This window comes from Mus caroli, chromosome 6 (genome assembly GCF_900094665.2).
Source record: "Mus caroli chromosome 6, CAROLI_EIJ_v1.1, whole genome shotgun sequence".
NCBI lineage: Eukaryota > Metazoa > Chordata > Mammalia > Rodentia > Muridae > Mus > Mus caroli.
The window spans coordinates 87,760,429-87,779,048 of NC_034575.1; the positions used below are offsets into that span (position 1 = coordinate 87,760,429).

The 18,620-nt window shown below is 50.9% G+C and overlaps 1 protein-coding gene across 3 annotated transcripts in view; it reads left to right on the forward strand.

The window, feature by feature from the left end:
* Nucleotides 1-18,620, forward strand: part of Slc6a6 (solute carrier family 6 member 6) — a 75,571-nt gene that overhangs the window by 38,951 nt on the left and 18,000 nt on the right. For all 3 annotated transcript variants that reach the window (XM_021164030.2, XM_021164025.2, XM_029478891.1), the window contains 6 exons: nt 762-1,001; nt 2,312-2,446; nt 3,468-3,702; nt 12,640-12,772; nt 17,448-17,582; nt 18,510-18,613. In XM_021164030.2, coding sequence (XP_021019689.1) covers nt 773-1,001; nt 2,312-2,446; nt 3,468-3,702; nt 12,640-12,772; nt 17,448-17,582; nt 18,510-18,613 — 971 coding nt within the window. In that variant the 5' untranslated portion in view covers nt 762-772. The remainder of the gene's footprint in view (nt 1-761; nt 1,002-2,311; nt 2,447-3,467; nt 3,703-12,639; nt 12,773-17,447; nt 17,583-18,509; nt 18,614-18,620) is intronic.

The window sequence follows — 18,620 nt, forward strand, 5'->3', positions numbered from 1 at the left end:
CTGGCGCCAGAGAGCAAGACCCCTACTTGCTAGGATCCATGTGTTTAGCCTGGAATCAGCAGGACTGAAGAATGGATACTAAATATCAAGTCCTGGTTCACAGTCTNGGCATGGGACCCAGGCTTTNCTCATCCATTCCACACTTGCGTGGCCCCTGCATTGTATCCTCGGCTGCCACAAACATCCTTGTATGATTCTGTATAAGAAAGCCTTATTTTTTTTCCTGCTACAAAACCATTCTGTAACTGTCCGTTTTCTATACGCTAATGGTGAAGCCTGTTTTCCCAGTACTGTGTCCTGTGCCATCCTAACTTCTTTGCTTCACTTCTTCAGCCGGGAGCAGGTGCCTCCTGTAGGCCGGGCTCCATACTAGGTCCTGCACTGAGGCGTCACTAAGACGTGAGTTGCTGGTTTTTTGTGCAGACTTCAAATCAGAAAAATGTCTGTCAGTGTGGAGAGCTGCAGACAGGCTCTCTCTCTTTGGAAGATGAGGAACTGTCCAGGGTACACAGGCTGGTGTTTGGGGATGACAATCCTGGGACACCAGTGCTTCCGGTTTAGCTGGTGCCTGAGAAATGAAGCCGGTTGCCTCTATAGGTTGCAAGTATTTCAGAGCTGAATACTGAGATCCTTGGGATCTAGCTGGCTTCTTTGATGGAGAATGATAGAGTGACAGGCTCCCACTGAAGCCTGGGGAGGTTGGAGCTGGTCTTAAGTCACTGGGGAAGGCCTTATCATTCACGTTGTTCTTCCTCCAACAGAAAACGAAGAGATGGCCACGAAGGAGAAGCTGCAATGTCTGAAAGACTTCCACAAAGACATCCTGAAGCCTTCTCCAGGGAAGAGCCCAGGCACACGGCCTGAAGATGAGGCGGACGGGAAGCCCCCTCAGAGGGAGAAGTGGTCCAGCAAGATCGACTTTGTGCTGTCTGTGGCCGGAGGCTTCGTGGGTTTGGGCAACGTCTGGCGTTTCCCGTACCTCTGCTACAAAAATGGTGGAGGTGAGGCTGGGTCATATTGAAGCCTGGGGTCAGAGGGTGAGAGATCTCTTCCTAGTCTGTGTCCTTTTCCAGTCCAGGTATACCCTGCCCAGATGTACCTCAGACACAGGGTCGGCATGCCTGAGAGCATGGCGTTGTGCCAGCCTCCAGCTGTGTTACCTTTTGGAGGACCCTCCCTCACCCTCTCTGATTCTCTGGTTTGCCCTGTCTGACCCATGGCCCCTCAGCCTCAGATGTTCATGATCTCCATTCCTGTATTTCATCATCTCTGAGAGCCTCCAAGCCTTCCCTTTTACCATCTTTGAGACCGATTTTTGCTTTTTGACCTCACCCTATGTATTCCCCAAAGCTAGTTCTGTCTCTTTCTGTAAGTGGTACACCAGTATCATTTGCCATTAATGCAAAGGGGAAAGGGGACAAAGGGCATCCATGTTCTAGCTGTGGTGGGTTGGTTTGTTGGGTTTGGGTTTGGATTTGTGTGTGTGTTGTGTCTCCTCCTGCTGGGGTCTCTGAGAGAGCCCTCTTGGGTGTCCAGGTGAGGAAGTACCAGCTTAGAGACAGTTCTCGCTGGTGCAGAGTGGGACCAGAGAGGAAGAATGTAGGTGGCACCCACCTGCCACATGAGTGTAAAGGCAGGCATACTCCCTGCTGCCCTAGGAAGAGAGACATTTTTTGAAGAACCCTCTCTTAGTGCTTGGTTTCTTGACTTCTTGTAGGTATCAGACCCCTTGGGAACTCTGATGAGTGTCTTAGATGCTTCCCAGAACAAAGCAGATAGCCTAGACCCAAGGTGCCCACAATTTCACATGGTTTGTTCTCCCGCTGAAGCCATTAGTGTACAACAGGTAGGACCACCCTCTCCAGATACTTTGCTCACTTCCTCCCCCTGGCACCCACCACCAGCTGGAGATAGCCACCTTCTGCCTTCCACCCAAACCTGCTTCTGGACTTTCCTGGCTGTCAGCCCAGGCTAGCCTGTGGCAGATGGGTGAAGCTCCAACCAGGAGGTAGTGCTGTATCTGGGTCTAGCAGACCAAGCGACCTCTGTTGGGAAGGATACTGGGNAGAAGGCAGACAGGTGGCAGGCACAGGCACCAGCCTGATGGCTTGAAGAAACTGGTAGATTTACAGATTAGTGGGTGTGGTGGGTAGGCAGGCCTGGAGGATCTTCAGCAGAGTCCGAGTTTGGCCTCTGTGCTTGCATCCCTAACTCCTCTGATACNTTTGGTTGGGAGGGCTTGGGAGTGAGCGCCTCATCAGCCATGCCATGACAGACACAGCCTCACCCTCTCTCCTTTGCTCATTGGCAGGTGCGTTCCTCATACCGTATTTTATTTTCCTGTTTGGGAGCGGCCTGCCTGTGTTTTTCTTGGAGGTCATCATAGGCCAGTACACATCAGAAGGGGGCATCACCTGCTGGGAGAAGATCTGTCCTTTGTTCTCTGGTGAGTATGTGGCTGGAGTCACCAGGGTCTGTATGCATTGGGACTGCCAGATTTTTTAAGTGGGTTTTTTATCTTTTGGGTTTATCAGACCTTGCCTATATCAGTGCCAGATCCAGGGCAGCTCATGTTGTCTGTCACCGACACTGGGGATCAGGGGAAGGAAGGGAGATACAGCAGGTTCCTGACTTTTTAGAAAGTCCCCTTGGGGTCTTTGTGGGTGTTTGGATGAGTGAGCTGGCTGCTGTATTAGGATGCAGGAGCATGGAGATCTGGGGTTCAGGCCTTGCTTCCTTNTCTTTGGGGTGGTTTTAGGGAAGTTATTGAGCCTCAATTTCTTCTTCTAGAAAGCAATATTCTCACTCTATGGAGTTACTGTGAAGACAGAATGATAGCAGATCTATCCATTCATGTGTCCATNCATTCATCCTTCTATATTTCTATCTACCTACCATTCATCTGTCCATCTATCCATCCATCCATCCATCTCTCTATTCATCCACCCATCTTTCCATATTCCTATCCATTCAAGTTTCTATTCATCCACATTTCTATCCATCTACCATCTATCTGTTCATCTATATTTCCATCCATCTTTCCATCTATCCACCCATTCTTCCTCCATCATTCTATTCATCTACCCATCTTTCCATATTCCTATCTATCCAAGATTTCATTCATTCATTCATTCATTCATTCATTCATTCATATTTTTACCCATCTATTTATATATTGGCCCATCTATTTTTCCATCTATCTCTCCATGTATGTTTCCATCCAACCATCCAACTGCANAGTCAGTGTCCTGACCCCACTTCTTCCATTCATCCTGTGACTCCTACAGCTGCCATTTCTCTAACCATGCAGCCACTTGTCCCTTTATCCAGTTGCTCCTTCATCCTGTGACTCTCTCCTGCTTACTGTTGAGATGGCCCCTTTGACCTACAGACTGGGCACATCAGTGCCNCCCCAGTTGAAAGTGCCTCCTTTGTGACATGTGTCTATTTGCTTGTCCCATCCACAGGCATTGGCTACGCATCCATCGTCATTGTGTCCCTCCTGAACGTGTACTACATCGTCATCCTGGCCTGGGCCACATACTACCTATTCCACTCTTTCCAGAAGGATCTTCCCTGGGCCCACTGCAACCATAGCTGGAACACACCACAGTGCATGGAGGACACCCTGCGTAGGAACGAGAGTCACTGGGTCTCCCTTAGCACTGCCAACTTCACCTCGCCTGTCATCGAGTTCTGGGAGTAAGGCTACATCATGGGAGGGAGGAGTGGCGTGGGCAGGTCAAGAGGGGACAGTATCTTCCTCTGTGATTGTGGCATACCCTGTTTCTGGAGGGAAGGAGGATACACAGCTGTAGAACACTCCGTGCCTTTGTCTTGTACAATCTAGAGTTGAATCCCAGTTTATCCCCAAANGGCTATTTGATTTTTGTAGGGAAGTCACCCTACTTCACCTTTGAGCCTCAGTTTCTTTAACTGTCAGATGAGGAAAATGTATCATTCTTCCATGGGATTCCTGTTGAGAGATGTACAGGTATTTGAAAATTATAGTTTTCTTGATGTATTTTGGGAAAAATATTCTTTATCACACAGAGAAAAATACATTTATGTATTATGCAAATGAAAAGGTGAGTTGATAGCAAAAAATATATATCAGTTAGCTCTTAGTGTGTAACAATCATCTCCAAACATGGTGGTTTTAACCAAGTACTATTTGTTGAGCTCATGACTAGTTGCTGGAAGTTTGAGCTGTGCTCAGTTTGGTTGGTCTGCTCTTGATGTGTCTTGTGGATAGTTCTTTTGTGGCCTCGAAAGGGAGTGAGCGTTAGGAGTGAGTGGCTTGTATGACCTCATCCCTTAGTCTTCCCCCCTTTGGCTTGTTACAGGCCACTCATGAGCAATAGATGGGCAAGTCCCAGCATGCAGATAATCTCCTTGTGTTAATGGCATTGGGGTAACTCATGAACTTGCATTTCAGGGCATCCTCACAGCTCATGGAAGTTGATTAGAAACCCCTGAGTATATCACCTCCCTGTAAGCGTGTGGGTGGCCTCTCACCTCTGAAATGACTGGGATGAGGCCTCATGGATAGCCAGGAGCCAGGGGAGAGGAAGGTCTATCCCAGGCTACCACAAGATAAGAATCCCTCTCCTTGGCTTCAAGGAAGCAAATCTAGGGACCATCAGGAGCTGTGCTGTGATTCCTACAGGGATGAGTCAGCTGTTCTCATCTGCAGGAGGCTTCGTTTGGGTGACCTCTGCCATGCCTGGGCCTTTTGTACTACATTCCCAGGCAGGGCCCTGGGCTTTGGGGATGTTGGGTCTCCTGGTGTATATATTTTCCACTAGCAAACAAAGGGAGTGTTAAAAGCATGTTCCCCACCCTTCAGATAGTTGAGTTTTTGAACAAAGGAATGTTGGCATTTCATTCTTTTCCCTTGAAGGGGCCCAAGGCCACAAGCCTTGGCCTTTCTGTACTGTTCTTGGCATGGCTTGGACACCGGGGCTGCCCCTCCCAGGCCTCTGGCACCTGGCCAGCTTCTGAGGTGTCTGCTGAACCTCATTATCTTCTGAGTTTGAACTTGTGTTCTATCACTTCTGTCTTGGGCAGATGTGGTCTCTTCTCTGGGCCTCAGTGTCCTTTACTTGGGATGGTCACAGTATGTCCTAGGGATCATCCTGCAGCCCTACATGGCCACCCTGAAAAGCTGCTCTTTCACCTCAGGGTATTTGTTCATGTCATGTCATCATTGTGATTAAACATCCTTTCTGGGGCATTTAGAATCTGTGTGTAACCCCTCAAATCCCCACGGGCTCTGGTGACAAGGGAGTCACATTCTTTTCACCTTTGCCTGGTATCTGCTATTATGACATGAAGGTCTTGGAAGACTTTAGCTCAGCGCTCTGCTCAGCCCGAGTCCACTCTAGCACCCCTGTGTTGTAGAAGCCCCATGGCTTTTGTTCCTCATCAGGAAAACAGAGACAAAACCACTTCAGGAAAACCCCTGGTTCTCCAGGCTCTTGTGCAGGCTCCTCTGTGGTGCCCGTGGTATGCTTTGTTCCATGAGGGCTGACTTCTGCCCACACTGGCCTGCACAAGCTCTGGACCTGACTTTGAATTCTAGAAGAACCTCTAAGCATTCCTTGGCATGAGCCTGGGATCCAGTGAGCAGAGCTACTGAGCAAACCGAGGTGAAGACCTGGCCAGCTTCTTGCTGATCCTGTGTGCAGAGGCGGTCAGTGGGCAGAAGCATCAGCAAATCTGTGGGGCTTCCTGTTCCCAGGAACCTACCCTTGGGTTGGGTTTGAAAGAGTGGAAAAGAAGGCAAAAGGGTGAGAGCAATGAACTATTTTGGATTTATTTATTTTATTTTATGTGAGTACATGGTAGCTGTCTTCAGACACTCCAGAAGAGGGTGTCAGATCTTGTTATGGATGGTTGTAAGCCACCATATGGTTGCTGGGATTTGAACTCAGGACTTTCAGAAGAGCCGTCGGTGCTCTTAACCACTGAGCCATCTCACCAGCCCGAAATGAGCTATTTTGATGCTGAGGCTCCTGTTTCCTTTTCTTTTCCTTCTCCTCTTCTTCATTGGATTTATTTTAGGAGGGCTGGGGTAAGCACATCAGGACATGCGTGCCGGTCAAAGGACAAAGAATATCGACTCAGTTCTCTCCTCGCACTTTTTATACGAGTCTCAGGGACTGAACTCAGGTTGTTAGATTTAAAGGCAAGTGCTTTTTCCCAATCAGCCCTCTAGCTAGCATCTGAGATTTCTTAAGTAGCTGAAAGAGCAAGGCATTGTGGGAAACTCTCACATTTCATATGCAGTTCACTGGCCCTCCATCATGCATGGCAGGATCCAGTCGCCTTCCCTGTGCACACTGCACCCCTTGATGGACCCTATATTGCAGGTAAAGGACACTCGTTGGCTTCTTGCTTGCTCTCTGCNTTGTCCTTGAAACTCTCGCGCATCCCTACTAAAGAGCCTCGCCTGTCTTCCCCACGTTGTGATCTTGCCCTGCCAGGGAGGAGTAGGTGAGGGCAGTGCTGCTCACTGAGCTGGCCCAGGTTCCGGCAGCCTTCCCTTGTGTCTTTTGCAGATCTTAAGGTCTGGCAGCCAAAGAGGGGTAACAGGCTTGGTGGGAGCAGAGTTCCCCCTCCCCCAGTTTCTAATCACTGGATGACTGTCAGCCACCCTGCCGCCCCGCCCATCTGCTGGTTACCAAGGAGGCAGGAAGACCTCAGAGAGGAACTCCCCTCCCCAGTGTGGCTTAAGTGTGGCTCCCACACNTCCCAGCCCTCTGATGTCAGGGCAGTTGGAATGCCAAGCCTCAGTCCCCTTCTGCTCTGTGAGCCAGAGTTAGCTCAGCCCCAACACTCACATCTGCTCTCTGGCATTCAGGAACCTGGATGAGTTTTGGTTTTAGGGTTCTGGGGAGCCAGCATGGACACAGGTCCACTCTTAGTGAACCTTTGGTCTGTGTTCCACCCCTCTTCCCACACCGTGATACAGGGCAGGCCCTGGAGCTGAGTCCGTGGTCACAGGTCACATGGTGCACTGCCACCTATGTGCATGCACATCTGTGTTTCCTCAGTCTCTGGTCAGGCATGGACTCCTGTATCAGGGAGTCATAGACTGACCTTGCCATACTTACCCTGTCTGTAAAGCCAGGAACAGCCTCAGCCTCAGCAGCTCAGACTCCCACGAGAAGTCAGGAGGCTCCAGAGACTGACATTTTATGTTGACATTAGGGTATGTTTAGTGGCTGCATGGTGGGGTCACAGAGCTTCTGCCCCTGTGGCTCCATCCCACACTGGTCCTCACCCTCTGAGGTCACCTCTGTCTCTAAAACTCCTGCTTCCCTCACAGGCCTTAGAGGACAGGCGGGGCCAGGTCTGGCCAAAAGCCCTTCAGCAGGCTGGAGCCAGGCCTTCCTCAGAGGCTCCTGCAGAGCCCCCTGGGAGCCCAGCATGGATCATTAGATTCTATTAGAATCAAAGAAATGAGTCATATTTGCAAACAAACCCTGCTCAGCCAATCTTCCTCCATAGCTGTCGGAGGAGGAGGTGGTGCGGGAAGGGCCGTGTGGGGGCCCCATGCTCAGGCGGACGGACGGCCCTTTTATAATTGTTCCCTCTGCCAGTCTCTAGGGGACTGCTGCAGCCAATAAACGGCTGGCCTGCAGTCAAAAGGAAACGATTTGGCCCACTCCGAGGGCGAATTTACATCTTCAAGTGCTGACTGGACGGCANCAGGGCAGCCGGCTGCNAACACATATCCAGCCCAGCCACTCCTTTTTAGTTCCCGTCCTGGCAAGATGTAGCCCTTTTTTTCTTGGAAAAGATCTGCAGCTTACCTCTGGAAGATAGTGAGGAGCCCAAGCCTGNGAGCCCTGGCTTGAGGCACACTGGGGATATCAGAAAGAAAGGAGCCAGCTCCAGGCTTGATGACTGACTGCCTAGGGTCAATGAGAGCCTGAGCCTCAGTTTTCCCCAGCTACCAAATGGCTCTAATGAATTCCCTTACCTAATGTCAGGTGAGCTCCTTCACGTGCCAGGTGCTGTGGTTGGGACAGATGCAGGGGTCCTGTGTACACAGAGCTAGCTTGCTAGTAGACAGACATGTTAACCGTTCAGAAAGTACAATCCTAATGGAAAAGCTCTCACTGCAGAACTAGTGCTAGGGAAGGGGAGTGCTGGGGTGCTCTTGATAGAGGGTGTCCTGAGGAGCGGTGCTTCAGTGAGAGCCCTGGAAAGAGGCTGTCTGTGAATGGTGGAATTGTGCAGCTGAGGAAGCCACTAGTTCCACAGTTCAGGGACCACACACGACCCCCTGAGGAANACGTCAGAGGGCAGGTGAGGGAGAGAGGCAGACAGCTGTACACCCACATTATCTGGCTTCCTGTGCTTGCTGTCCGAGTCTTCTTGTTATGTACTCTCCACGTTCTTTCAAGCATATAGTTGAGTGGAAGGTAACAGGGACTGGTTAGGATGGAGGTGGGAAGAGGTGGAGCCAAGGGGGCATGTGAGCTGGCAACGCAGATTCTGTGGGGTCCCTCTGACAAGNGTGGAGGACGATATAGCAGGGAGGCTGGGAAGGAGTTACTGTAGTGGGTTGGGGATGTGGTAGGGCCTGAGCAGGGTGTTGTGGGAGGATGAAGGAGGCACCCGAGAGTGCCCTGTGGCAGCGATCCCTCATGCACAGCACCACACAGTTTACTGAGCCCTGTGCTCAAAGCTGCGAGAAGGCCCAGGGGAATCAATGAGTCCCCCTTGTCGGGGAGCAATACAGAGAGCACTAGGGGAGGGTCCCTGCTGGCATTCAAGTGGCTGGCTACTCTTCAGCTCAGCTCTGCCTGGGGCTTTGCCAGAACCCGACAGGACAGTTTGTGACCCTGGTATGCTATGTAAAATCTGAGGACAGACCCATATTATTTCAGTATTGCATAAATTTAGGGAGAGGCAAGAGGATCAACCATTTAAGGCCATCCTGGGCTACATGAGACCCTGTCTCAAAACAAACAAACAAAAACCCACCACCACCACCATCAAACTGTTTAAATATGTCCATAAAGATATATCACAAACACACAGCAAGAGAGCTGCATTTATTGCTGAGTCCCTGTCCCCAGGTGATGCTCACTTGCTGGTATATATTCAATTTCTATCACAACGCCCATCCTGTGCAGATGTCCCTACTCTGCTGGCTCCCTTTGTCCCCCAGGGTGTTATATTGCTTTATCAGCACATCAAGAACTTGACACTGGTCTGTTGGCCGTGTGGCATTCCAGTGTGCCTGCCCCAAAGCTTTCTGTACCCTGCAAAGGAGCACTTTGGTGCATACTCTGTCAATGAGCCCCCATGCTGGAAGAATAATAGAAGATGGTCTTGGAAATAGAGTTATCGAGTCAGGGAAATGTACCTTAAAATGTCACTCGATGTCATCATGAGTGTCATCATGAGTCCTAGAGGGACTGTCCCCAGCATCAGAGGAACAAAGGACTTACATGCTCGTCTTAGCTGCCCAGAGCTACTCTGCATGATGGTGCCTTGCAGGGTGAGCACTGTTGGGCAGCTGGCTTGCCTAGCAGGGTGGGAGAATGGATAGCAAGGTGGTTGTGTCCTGGATGGGGCTGTCAGGACCAGGAAGATCTGGCTTTAGAGTTTTAAGCTTCTTGAAGAATTGCCCCAAAGAACAGAGACATGGTTTCATGGCCAAACATCAACTGAATAAATGGCTGTCAGCATGTTGTCCATGGAGTGGTCGGAGCCGGTGGGAAGAAAGCAGGCTTCAGCAAGTCACCTGGAGCATCATCAGCGGTGGAGGGCATGCCTGTGGAGGGCAGGCCAGAGAGAGGGCTGTGTGTGAGGGTGTGGAATAGGGCTACATTTTTCTCCCCTGATGTGGCCCATTCACAGAGAGCACGTGGGCTGTTTCTCCCCGCGCTTTGAGCTTCTGTGGCTGGCACCCAACTGCTGAACGTTAAATGGGAAAGGCTTTTTGTTCTGTGGTGCGTGCTGCCAGGTCTCAGCTTGGCAGGGGCCCAACTGGACGTGATTGACCGTTAGCCTGCTTTGTGAAGGTACCCCATGATGCTGCCCCAAGGCACCAGATGATCCCAGATTGTAGTGGAGACTGGAAGCCCCTGTATTATTTAAAACTGTTTTTATGTCTATAGATGTTTTCCCTGTGTGTGTGTGTGTGTGTGTGTGTGTGTGTGTGTGTGTGTGTGTGTGTATGAAGGGGGTGGGGGAGACAGAGACAGGGAGAGGGGAGTGTGTGTTACCACTTGTTTGCCTAATGCCCCTAGAAACCAGAAGAAGGCGCTATGTCTCTTGGAACTGGAGCGACACATGCTTGTGAACTACCATGTGGGTGCTAGGAATAAAACCCAGATCCTCTGGAAGAGCATACAGTGTTCTTAACCTTTGAGCTAGCCCCCTAGCTCCTGGAGGCCCTTTAAAAATAGGTGCTATTTTCTTTTTAAGATCAGACCATATTGCAGCACAGTTGAGAGAGCTGTGGCTTTGGAATCAGGCAGGCCCCTGGAGTTTTGGTGACCTTGAGATGTGGGCAAATGGACCCTCCAAGCATTGGTTTTCCCATCTGTGAAATGGGGTTAGTGAGCCATACCCCTGGAATGAACGAGATAATGGCAGTCAGGCTGCACGCTTCTGTTTCTTGTGTGAGGGTCACACACCATTCTAGCAACACAGTGAGGGCACTGATATCACTGTGAACAGCAGGATAAAGATCAAGGAAAGGGAAGTTGCCTCTTCTTTAGACTTGGGGCTATATCATCCATCCATCCAGTAATGTTAGGCTTGGTTCTCCTGGGGGTGGGTGGGGTGGTCATTCACTCAGTGGGTGTTTGTTGAATCCTGCTGTGTTCCAGGTGTCATCCTAGGTCCCGAGAACAATGAACGACTATAGGCCATATGTGTCGCTTGAAGGCCATTTGTGAGGGACCCTTGGATTTATTCCACATTCCATGTGGAGGCTCCTTTGCTCAGAGGGCAGCCTTGCGGTCTTTACTTCTGCAGAGGGTGGCCTGGGACCCAGAGCTGGAAAGAAACAGTCTTTGTCTGGGACTCTTGGAGTGTGGAGACCTTGTGTCCTATCAGCTGTGGGTGGCATGTCACCTGGAGGCCAGTGTCCAGGGAAGCTGTCTCATGCTCAGCAGGGGCTCTGCAAGACACTGGGTACCTGGTTTCACAACCATTTTGGCTGTAAGTACCCCATGTGGCTTCCTATGGCTCCTTCCCTACAGGGAGGGCCCCAGGGAGAGAGAGTGTGTATAACAGCAGACTAGCAAAGATGGTCAGAGGTCAGCAGAGATGGCCAGAGGTCAGGAAAGATAGCCAGAGGTCAGCACTTAAGTCCAGTTTCTGACTCCACAGACCCCAGCTCAGCTGTGTGACCCTGAGCAGGGTTAGAGGCCTCTTCTCCCGGAATTGTTCTAAAAGCCATGGACCTGCCTCTTCTTGAGAGCAGGGTTTTGCTTAAGCACCTGCTGTATACCAGCATCTTCTCTGTGTGTAAACTATCATCCTGCAGGATGTGGTCAGGTGTATCAGGGGACAGCACCTGCAGACCTTGGTATGGTATCAGACTTTTTTCTGTGGTATTTTCCTCATAAGCTACTCCAGCAAGATAGGTACCCTGGGTACCCTGTGCCCATACAGGACCCACTTTGCCTTTCTGAGTGTTATACCTTGAGAAAAATTCAGATAATATGCAGGGTATTTGTTGTTGTTGATGATGACGATGTTGTTATTGTTGCTGGTTTGGTTTGTTCTTTTGAGAAAGGATCTGACAATGTAGCCCTGGGTAATCTGGAACTCATAATCCTCCTGCCTCAGCTTGAGATACAGGTACATACCAGCTAACAATCCAAGTTCTATCAAGGAAGCTAGCACAGAGGGTGCTGGGAAGGGAGTCACGCCCACTTTACNTCCTAAGAGAGGCCTGGTTGGTTAGATAACTTGCCCAAGGGCTAGCTGTTGGAGAGAGGCTGAGACTTGAACCCAGTGTTTGCCCCACAGTCAAAATTGAAGGTTGTAGACTCAAGCATGGGTCATGCAGGTGATCACTCCTCATTTACAAATGTGTGTGTGCATGTGTGTGTGTGTGTGTGTGTGTGCGCGCGCGCATGTGCATACACCCAGTCAGAGAACAACTTGAAAGAGCCAATCCTTTACTTCCACCATGTAGGTCCCATGTGTGCAAGCCAGTTCAGCAGCCTTGGCAGCAAGTACCTTNTTGCTCAGCCAACTAAATCAGTCTCCACTTTACAGATGAGGAAACAGAGGCTTGGGGACTTGACTTGCTCATGGCCAGGCTGGAGTGAGCCTGAGATCACCTATTAAGGATCCTGACTTTGGTTTTGTTTGGTTGGTTGGTTTTTTTGTTTTGTTTTGTTTTGTTTTGTTTTGTTTTTGGAGACAAAGCCACACTCTGTAGTCTAGGCTGGCCTGGAATTCATGATGTAGCCCAGGTTTGCCTCAAATTCAAGGCAGTCCTGTCTGCCTTAACCTCCCCAGTGTTGGAATGAAAATGAGCACTTTGTAGTTCATTTTGTCATGGTGCCGGGGACAGAACCCAGGGTCTTGCCCATGCTGGCTTAGCTGCCAAGTGGCCCCCAACCCCTGACCTCTTGTTCTCTTTCCCTAAAGGCGCAACGTGCTCAGCCTGTCCTCCGGAATCGACAACCCAGGCAGTCTGAAATGGGACCTCGCGCTCTGCCTCCTCTTAGTCTGGCTCGTCTGTTTTTTCTGCATCTGGAAGGGTGTTCGATCCACAGGCAAGGTGAGTGGACTCCGTCCCCTGCCTCAGGGACAGCCCCACTGTGGCCAGCTTCTCTTGAAGGCTGAAGTACCTTTCAGTGAGTGTTACCTCGAAGGAGGTTCCATGTTGGACATAGGAATGCTCTGACAAGACACACACACACAGCCCTGTGTGGCCTTGTCTCTTACTGGGTAAAGTCCCTGGGTGTCCCCTACTCACTTATCAGGCAGTAGGTGACTGGCAGGCAACCAAGGTGTCCCCACTGAGCTTCTGTCACCAGCCACTGATGTGCTCTGTTGGTGTGGTGAGCTAAGCTAGCGGAGCCAGAGACCAGTGGCAGCCCTAATGCTGGCTTTGATTATCTGCCCACAATGTGGACCCTAACTTTGCAAAGTGATCTGGCAGCAGCCAGAGTTTAAAAGAGATGCTGAAGCAGGACCACCCAGCTGCCCTGTATGACTGTCCTTGTACAGGGTGCAGAGCCCCCAGCTATACTGAACCTCAGTCTGAAGGGAAGCCAGCCAGGCCTGGACCACTCCCTGCTAACATCCTCCGTAAGACAAATAGAAAGAGGCAATGTGATGTTGTCTGTTCTCTTAGGGACCCTGCCCACTGTGCTTCCTATTGCCCCACAGTCCTGGGAGTGTGCATGTTATTCTCCTATAAACACCAAGGAAGCTAAGACTCATGAGAGGTCAGACAGCTTGTCTAAGAGCAGCCCCTCCCCTGAGTTGCCCCCTTGGCTGTTGAACAGTGAACTTGAGGGTTGAGATGAGGCACATCAAGACTCAGGTCTGCAGACCAATGGACCTGTCCTTCACTCTTGAGGAAGTAGAAATTGCCTTCTGCCCTCTGCCTCCTTTTCCCACATAAAGCTAGACTATCCAGGAGTGTCTGGGGGAACTCTGGTGCTAAGCATGCTGGAGAGAGTCAGTCCTGTTCANTTGTGATGTCCTTTGAGCCTCTTGTATGTGGATCTCGTTGTAGAAACAGAGCNAAGGGATCTACATGTTCAACATGTATGACTGGCTGGGAAGAGCTAGAAAGATGAGCAGGGGGCACATGTGCCATTTATAGGGTGGCTGGGCAAAAGTGACTGTGGTGACTGAGCCAACAGGAGTAGGGGATAGAGAGTTGAGTATCTGAAAAGGGTTGCAGACAGAGGCAGCGGTCAGTGTAAAAGGCCCTGGAGTGCATCTGGCCAGGATGTAGGGAGTTTACTTCAGTTTTATGGAGTAAGTTGATGTCTACAAGGCACAGTCAGCAATGTTTGAGACACAGCACACTACAAAGGGGACAGAGCCAAGGCCAAATAGGGGAGTGCCAGGGTGTAGCTATGGCTACTGTGAAAACATGACTGGCCAGAGGCACCCCAACCTACTCTGAGCTATACCCTGCTTGTGAGGCACGTGTGGTTCCTAGAACAATAGCAGCCNTGATGGGTCAGAGAAGCCAAGACAAACAGCTCTGTGGACTTTCTCCAGCTCAGTGCTGAGAGGCCTTCAGAGGCCGTCCGCCTGCCCGCCTACCCCATCTAGAGGCCCACCCGCTGGCTGGCTTCAGCTTCCAGCCCTGGCTGCACACCAGATGTGGCCAAGTTTGTTTCTGTGGCTAACTTAGTCCAGGAGACAGGAGGGTGATGGATGGAGGACCCAAGTTCAGGTGCTTGGCTTTTCTTTCCTGGCCTTTCCAACTCTCTGAGGGTCTGAAACAGGTCCCAGGATGAATGTCATTTTCACTTATTCAACTTATTCAACCAGGTTGCTGGAATACTCACGAGTCACCTCTATGTTGGTGACAGCTCATTTAATCCCCCTGAAGTTCTCTGACCCTGTACAATTGAAACTGCGGTTCAGAGAGCTTAACTAACGTTCCCCAACACTACACAGCTTGTCGGTGACCAGACTGGGATTTGAACTCAGGCAATTCCCTTCTCCCACCTCTCGGTCTCATCCTCATGCTGGCTGGCAGGTGCAGGGAGGCAGAAGCCTGGCATATTCCTGCTTGCTCTCACAAGGAGACAGGTTGTTGGTGCTCACCCTGGAAAGGTCTGGACCCGTGTGTGACTGGATCTGTGGTCACACTCCAGGACAGCCTGTTTTGTCAGAAACAAAGCAGAATTGGGCAGACAGGGCTAGTTCTGGGTTTGGACCCAGCTCTGTCCATTATAAATGGAATGACTTTACAAATACCTCTTACCTGCTCAGCCTCAGTTTCCCCTGGTGTAATGTAATNGAATGAGCTTGCTGGCCAGGCCATCTGCTCCCAAGTAAAGCTAAGTAGCAGGAGACTGGAAGCCAGGTCCCTCTTGCAACCCACTAACCTCCAGAGGACCAGGGATGAGGTGCCCCCTAAGCCTCCATTTTCCACAAGGCCTCTGGCCCTGTTCTGAAGGATCAGCAACAGGAGTGGAAAAATACCACGTCCCACAGCAAGGCCTACTGGGCCACAGTCAGGGGCCCAAGGTGGCGCCTGGCACCAGCCTCTCCCTAGAGGATCCCGAGGGACAGTCACGGAAAAGTTGAGAGAATGGCTCTCGGGCTCATCCAAGGAGTAGCAAAGGCTACAAAACAAGGGTAGCTTTTTCTAGAGAGACGTGTGATGGGGAGGTGGCAGCAACAGTAACACTCCCAAAGATAGGGGAGCCCCAAAAGTACTTGGCCTAGATCAGATCCCACTTCTGAACACCTCCTTCTAACTGAGAACTCCAGGAAGGTGACATGATGGCTGGTATGGCCTGTTTGCTCACAAGGGAAGGGACATGTTGTAATGGCTCATCCAGGTATGGTAAGTATTAAGTAAGTTCATAGCACCATGCTGAGCACANAGTAGGCTTATTAAAGAGGCAAGCCAGGGAGCCCTCCCCACCCCAGTGAGCCCACCAGTGCTTCTGGCCACAGTCCACTTACTCTGAAGTGTTTGTAGTCCTCTGGGGAACCCCGTGGCGTGCTTTTCTATGGTCATTGTTTACCAGTTTGGGTGTGGCTTTGCAGGGCCTCAGAGAGGGGACCTGGCCAGGGGTGCCTGCCTAGCCACAGGAAGGGAGGGGACAGGAGGATTTTCTTTCTTTTATACTTTTAGTGGCTTCCTGATTGGCCTTTGTCCCGGGTGTCTGTCAGTCCATCACGGGAAAAGAAGCAAGGGTGGCTGGGGACACAGAGGTCCAGAGAAAGAAAAAAGGCATCCAGGGGAGGGGTGGCAGGCAGGAGAGGACCTTCCTTTAAGCCCTGCCACCACCGTCTGGGCTGTTTCCAAACACTCCCTGAAGACCTCGGTAGAGGGTGAGATCAGAGTTCCCCCTGGAAGCGGCAGCCACAGTTGCCAACTGGGAGGTAGGACAGATGAGCGGTAAACTCCAGCTGACCCTCTGGGCCAGTCCATCTCCTTATCTTAGCCTCAGAGCTGGGAACCTAAGCCTATCCAGTCCACGTCTCTCCCCTAAAAGTGGGGAAGGGGAGTGATCCTACCAGCCATTGTGCTTGAGTTCCTCTCCTAGGGGCTTGACCTCCTAGAAAGTATGGCCTTCCTCAGGCCTTCTACCCATGGTAAAGGCCAACTGCCCTGCAGTGGGGTGGCCAAACATCTCATAGGACCAGGCAAAGGGCATTATTGCCCATCTCTTCCTCATCCCAACCCTAGCCTGCCGTAACACACAGCGTGACCCCATGGGTCTCCTGTAAGCTGGGAACCTGCCGGGCCTTTCCCATTCTGGGCATGACCTTAGGGAAGTTCCTGCCCACCTCTCAAGTCACTGTCAAGCAGGCTGTGTGTCTTGAGAGTCATCTGCTGGGCTCTGACCGTGCAGATGCCCACCCATCTTNCCCTGGATGAGGGCTGCTGTGACTCTTGTCCTCATTGTATATGAGAAGAAACCCAGAGAGAGTGACCAACATGGCCTGCATCTCAGAGTTGGAGCTGACCCCTTGTCTCACTATGTGTCCCCAGGCAGGCCTTGAACACATCTGCCTCAAGCCTCCTGGGTGCTGGGATTACAGATGTGCACCTATACCTGCTTCTGTCTTTTTTTTTTTAATATATGTGGGTATGTTGCCTAAATAGTATGTGTGCCTGGAGTCAGAGATGACCAGAGATGACCAGGTCCTTTGCAACTGGAATTTCAACTGGTTCTAAGCTGCCACATCAATGCTGGGAATCAATCTTGAGTCTTCTGCAAAAGCAGCCTGTCCTCTCAGCNATGGTGTCATCTCTCTAGCCCTTTCTTTACTCCCGCCTCCACCCCCTGTGTTATACTAATAGTTGTCATGCTAGCTGCTATGTGCTGAGTGCCATGTGACAGCCCATGTGACCACAGGCTGAGTCGTTGCCTAGGGTCCCTGATAGTTGACTCAGTCTGTATGTTTGTATTTTTTTTCTCCGACTGCATCATCTCTTCAAAGGGTGGGCATGCTTTCCNTCTTGCCTGCTTTGTTAAATTCTGAGCCTGAAGGGGCTATGTGAATTATCCACAGGATTTTTTTTTTTTAAATCTATAAGAGAGACCCTTATGTCATATTTAGGGAAGGTGGCAGAGGCTCAGGGGTCGAAGTGAGACCGGTATGTCTCTAGGGTCCTTGCTGCACCCAGGGCAAGCATGTGCCTCTGAGAGAAGATGGCACGTGCCTCTGAGAGAAGGATGGCCCACACTTCATTGCAGCAAGGATACTCACAAGTCTACCCGATGCCTTCTCACCAACAGGTTGTCTACTTCACCGCTACTTTCCCGTTTGCCATGCTTCTGGTNCTGCTGGTCCGTGGACTGACCCTGCCAGGTGCTGGTGAAGGCATCAAATTCTACCTGTACCCTGACATCAGCCGCCTTGCGGACCCACAGGTACAGCAGGGTGTGGTACCTCATCCCAAGACCCTGTATAAACCAGTGGTGCGCACAGGGTACAGATGGCAGTGTTTCCTCTGGCTCTTTGATGCCCATGTGTAGCCAATCATTACTGCCTGGTACTTCTCTCCTGGGCCAGTAGTGGCTCACAGTCCTTCTGAGCTACAGAGCCTGCCTCAGGCAAGCACTGCTTGCTAAAGCGAGGAAGGGCCCCTGTCTCAGGACCAGAGACTCAATGTTTANGATACCATCCTCAGACAGGATCAATGGTGCTCTGAAGGTTAAGGGGGTCAAATTGTAAGTCCCCCTGTCTCAGCCCATAGCTGAAGAGTCTTAGAGTTGGTGAAACCCCTGGAGGCTTTTGTGTGTCTTTTGAGACCTTTGTCCCAGGCTCCCAAGCCCCTGGGAAGCAGTTGAAAATTGGACCAGAGCAGGGTTGATGGCCAGCCTGAGCTGTAAGCTGGGAAGGTAGGCTTGCTGCCTTCCAGAGCTACAAGCCATAGTCCCTAGAGAAGTAAAGAATGCCTTGTGTTCTAACTTAGGTCCCAGACTAAGCCATCNCAGCCGTCAAAGCCGCCGTGGTGTGTTTGATGTGGACCGTGGCAACTTAGCAATAGACTCAGAGAAGACTGTTCTTTACTGAGTGTGCAAAGTTGTTTGCAGGGGCAGGGTAAGCTAGGGGGCCATTCTGTAGATATGAAAAGCAAGGTTTCAGGAGTGGTACTGGTCACTCCAGAGTTAGAGGCCTTAACTGATGCAGGAAGAAGAGGGTCTTCCTCTGGGGTTCTAGATTTGCCCTCTGGGGTTCTAGATCTGCCCTCTGGGGTTCTAGATCTGATCTGGGGTTCCTTGCAGCTCNCCCGTGTAGACATTGTCATGGTTGGTCACCCCAGGCAACCACCCTAATGCTCTTCCCCTCTTCAGGTGTGGATCGACGCTGGAACTCAGATATTCTTTTCCTACGCAATCTGCCTGGGGGCCATGACCTCACTGGGAAGCTATAACAAGTACAAGTATAACTCGTACAGGCAAGTG